This window comes from Notothenia coriiceps, unplaced genomic scaffold (assembly GCF_000735185.1).
Source record: "Notothenia coriiceps isolate Sejong01 unplaced genomic scaffold, NC01 NC01_scaffold00002630, whole genome shotgun sequence".
Classification (NCBI taxonomy): Eukaryota; Metazoa; Chordata; class Actinopteri; order Perciformes; family Nototheniidae; genus Notothenia; species Notothenia coriiceps.
The window spans coordinates 1-4,270 of NW_011335331.1; the positions used below are offsets into that span (position 1 = coordinate 1).

General features: G+C 42.2%; 1 protein-coding gene across 1 annotated transcript; it reads left to right on the forward strand.

Annotated features, from left to right (window-relative positions):
- Window positions 1–991: 991 nt before the first annotated feature.
- Window positions 992–4,060, forward strand: LOC104968331 (methyltransferase-like protein 9; the record flags this gene model as incomplete). Its single annotated transcript, XM_010797906.1, is given in 4 exon segments — window positions 992–1,215; window positions 1,360–1,521; window positions 3,375–3,565; window positions 3,634–4,060. Coding segments are annotated over 4 exon segments (839 nt in total), but the record flags the coding sequence as incomplete, so codon positions are not given.
- Window positions 4,061–4,270: the final 210 nt, after the last annotated feature.

Sequence of the window (4,270 nt, forward strand, 5' to 3'; positions counted from 1 at the left end):
TTTTTTAAATTCTGCGATAATGAATTTGATCAGATTGATATGGCAGGAAGTATTGATGAAATAAATGAGCAATTTACTACAAATATAATTAAAAGCGCTAATCAAACTATTGGGAATAAAACTGGTAAACTTAGTAAATGTGTTAAGATGGTACCGTGGTGGAACAAAGAATGTAATGATGCAATCCGAAACAAAATCAGGCCGTTTGGAAAGCTAAGAAAGACACATTCATTACATAATTTATTAGAATATAAAAAGGCACAGGCTCAGGTAAGGAACATTGTGAAAAGAGCAAAAAGGGAGTGTTGGAGAGGATTCTGTTCAAGTATTGGGAGAACTACACCATTAGATAAAGTATGGGGAATGGTTAAGAAGATGAGGGGAATAAGACAGCAGAGTAACCTGCCAGTTTTAGAGAATGGAGGGGAAATTGCCACTGGTGCTATGGAGAAAGCAGAAATTCTAGCTAAACTTTTTGTCAAAGTTCCTTCTTCGAAAAATTTGACAGAATAAGGTAAGATCAGGAGGCAGGAAGTGTTAGATGAATCTGATTGGAAAACATCCAAATGGCAATTGTGATGGTTGCCAACAACCAGAGACAATACATCATGTATTTTTGTAGCTGCCCGGATTATATCAGACAAAGATTCATTCTGAAAACTGCACTGGAACAACTCAACGTCAAGGACATGGATTTCAAGTCAATATACGAAAGTAAATCAAGAAATGAAGCAAACAAGCTGATCTTCAAATTCCTCAAAAGCACTGGTCTGAGGATAAGGATTTAATATAAACATTTAATAACTCAACAGTAGGCGGCGATATATGCTCCAAGTGGAAGCGATTCGCCATTAAAGAAAAGAAGAAGAAGAAGAAGAAGAAGATCGGCTCCTTTTCATCTTCTCGCTGTGTGAGAGTACCGTGGCTACATTCTTGTAGCCTACATCGTTCAGGTTTGAACGTTTGATCTGAGGGATTTCTCTGCATGCAGTGGCCCCCTGCAGCTTCGCGACTGACAGTCGGAGGTCTGCAACTCAACCCTTCTCTGTGAGGGGACACATTAAGCAGTTACACAGGAAGTGCACAATATGCGGAAGTGGATTTTGTATTGATGAGCAGAGCGCACACCTGCGAAAGACGATAAGACAATGGCCTCACAAGACTAAGCTGTTGGATAAACAGCAGCTGGCTGTGTTAAAGCACCCCCTCCCTCAGGTTTGTTGTTCTTGTCTTGAATAGGAAAGCTCTCCCGGCGTGTTGCTTCTCCATTGGCTGCCATGGCCTTCTTTATCCTCTCACACTAACACTAGCCCTCCGCTGCTCCAGCTCTCACCCTGTGTCCTCATGTGTCCTCTGCAGCTGAAGACGCTGCTCTTCGGAGCCTGGCTGCTCGGATACGTCTTCTTCCTGCTCTCCATCAGGAGGATGTGGACCGGGAAGTACGTCCGCAGCCCGCTGGCCCGGTCCCTCTTCCTGAACATGGTGAGCAAGGACGAGGCTGCCGCGACCGAGACTCAAGAGGTATGAACTGTTACTAATGTTAACTGTTAATAATTACTGTTAGTAATATTCCGCCTTATCAACAATCATGGACAGACTGACTAGATACTAGACTCACGTGACACCAGACAGCGTGTTATGTTACACTGATCAGAGGGCAGATAACCGATCATTCTACCCTTTTTTTTTTGCTTACTCAAAGCCAAGTCCATGTATTTATTTAAGAAGAAGACATACTTTATTAATCCCTCACAGGGAAGTTACTTTCTAGACTCTGTTTACACACATAACACACACACAGGGACGATATACATGCCCACACACAGAGGATATACATGCACACACACAACCACATGCAGATAGGAGAGGTGCAGAGCAGAGAGGCTGCCAGTTAGCCGGTGCCACTAAGCTGTTTCGGGGTTCGGTGCATTACTCAAGGGCACCTCGGCAGTGGCCCAGGAGTTGAACTGGTACCTCTCCAGCTACCAGCTCACACTCTTAAAATAGCACCTTAAACACAAGGCAATTCTTAGAAATAGTGCAGAGGAATAATGCAGGTATAAAATACATGACGGTGCTTGTTTTATTTTAAGGCCTCTTCCACTGGTGGGTAGTAAAAGTACTATCACCGCACTATACAAATACTCAATTTGAAGTAAAAGTACTGCATCGAGAAAGATACAAAATGTAAGTTTTTAAGTACGATTAGGAAAATATACTTGAAAGTATTTGGAGTAAAAGTACTTATTAAGTATAAAATGAAATGACTTTGTTGTATTAATGTATAAATCTAATCTATTGCACCTGTCCCCACCCTATCCACACACACACACACACACACACACACACACACACACACACACACCCTTAAACAGACACTGCACACTAAACACTCACCAATGTTTAACCCCTTTCTGTAAAGAGTATTGTATCTCTGTCTTCTCAGCTCATTTATGGTACATCAAAAAGTTGATTCATTTCAGTAATTCTATTTAAAAAGTGAAACTCAATTGTTATATGGATTCATTTCACACAGTGAATTATTTCAAGTGTTTATTTGTTTTAATCTTGATGATGAAGGCTTATAGCTAATGAAAACCTGCAGACTTGAGAGGATTTTCAAGCAAAAGCCATTCATTTATTAAGTCCCAAGTCAACGCAGCCGTCCCCCAGGACATTTTAGAGCACTTCATGCTCCCTTCTTCTGACAAGCTTTATGGATTAAGCTGATTTCATTTCCCAGTAATACTTGGCACCTGCCCACACTGCCAAAAGTACCTGGTTTAAGGACCATGGAATTACTGCCTGTACTTCATTTGCCAGAAAACTCCCCTGACCTGAACTCTATCGAGAATCTATGGGGTATTGTCAAAAGACCAGACCCAACAAATCAAACTCCATCACACCTCAGCAGAGCCACAGGCTGATCGCCTCCATGCCACGCCACATGGACGCAGTCATTTGTGCCAAAGGAGGCCCAACCAAGTAGTGAGAGCAGGAACAGGAACATACTTTTCAGAAGGCCAACATTTCTGTATTAAAAATCTGTATTTTTTCTATTGGTCTGTAAGCAGTAATCATCAAGATTAAAGCAAATAAACACTTGAAATAATTTACTTTGTGTGAAATGAATCTATATAAGATATGAGTTTAACTTTTAAAATAGAATTACGGAAATTAAACAACTTTTCCACAATATTCTAATGTATGAGATGTACCTGTACATATAGCCCGCTGTTTGTTATCTGTCTTATCTTTATTCTTTAAGCCATGTGGGAACAAGTGTACAAGTGATAATGAAGTAGATCCAATGCTGCTCCACCTCTCTCTGGTTTAAATGTGAATACTTCCCTCTCCTTGTTCCGGGGCTGCAGTGGTACAGGTGCGGTCCGGACCTGCTGGGAGAGTCTGTGCGGCCCCTGTTTGTACAGAGCCATCTGGACTCGGACACCAAGGCTTTCCTGAAGCGGAGCGTGGATAAGTCTGGCTGGCTGTTCACCCAGCTCTACCACTCCTTTGTGTCCACCTTCCTCAGCCCGCTGGTGTCCCGCACCTCCATCAATGGGTGAGTATCACAGACATGTCCTGCTCCATCCAACTGAGTCTCCTCCTCTGACCAGCTCTCTGTCTCAGGTTTCTGGATCGCGGCTCTATGTTTGTCTTTTCCCCGGAGCAGTTCCAGCAGCTGCTCCGGGTCGGCCCGGAATGGAGGTCTGACAGACTGCTGGACCTGGGGGCTGGGGATGGTGCTGTCACTGGGGTGATGGGAGCACATTTTAGAGAGGTTTATGCAACTGAGGTCTCTCCACCCATGAAATGGCATCTTCAGAGGAGGAATTACAAGTGAGTAATAAACCAAATGACTACTGTGATCTTCATTCAGCGTGCTTTATAACTCACAGTAATAATAGTTGTTTTGATCCATCTGTATGACTGTTATACTTGCCATTAAATCTCAAAGATCAATATCAGGGCATTTTAAACTGATAAGTATAGGCCAGGGGTATTCAACTAAAATTCAACGAGGTCCAGTTCGAGAAAATGTCCCCATGCAAAGGTCCGGAACATCAAAATGTCTAAGTTGCTTGATGAATTAGTGTGATATATATTGAAGTAGCCTGTAGCTTTATCAACGTCTGCATGTAATCAACAACTGACTGCCAAATAAAGAAAGTACAATTCAAAAACAACAATATGTATTGTCAATTAACATTGAACTATACAGATATACAGTAAATACTGTGGATATGTGTAATGTTCCTCTCGGTGC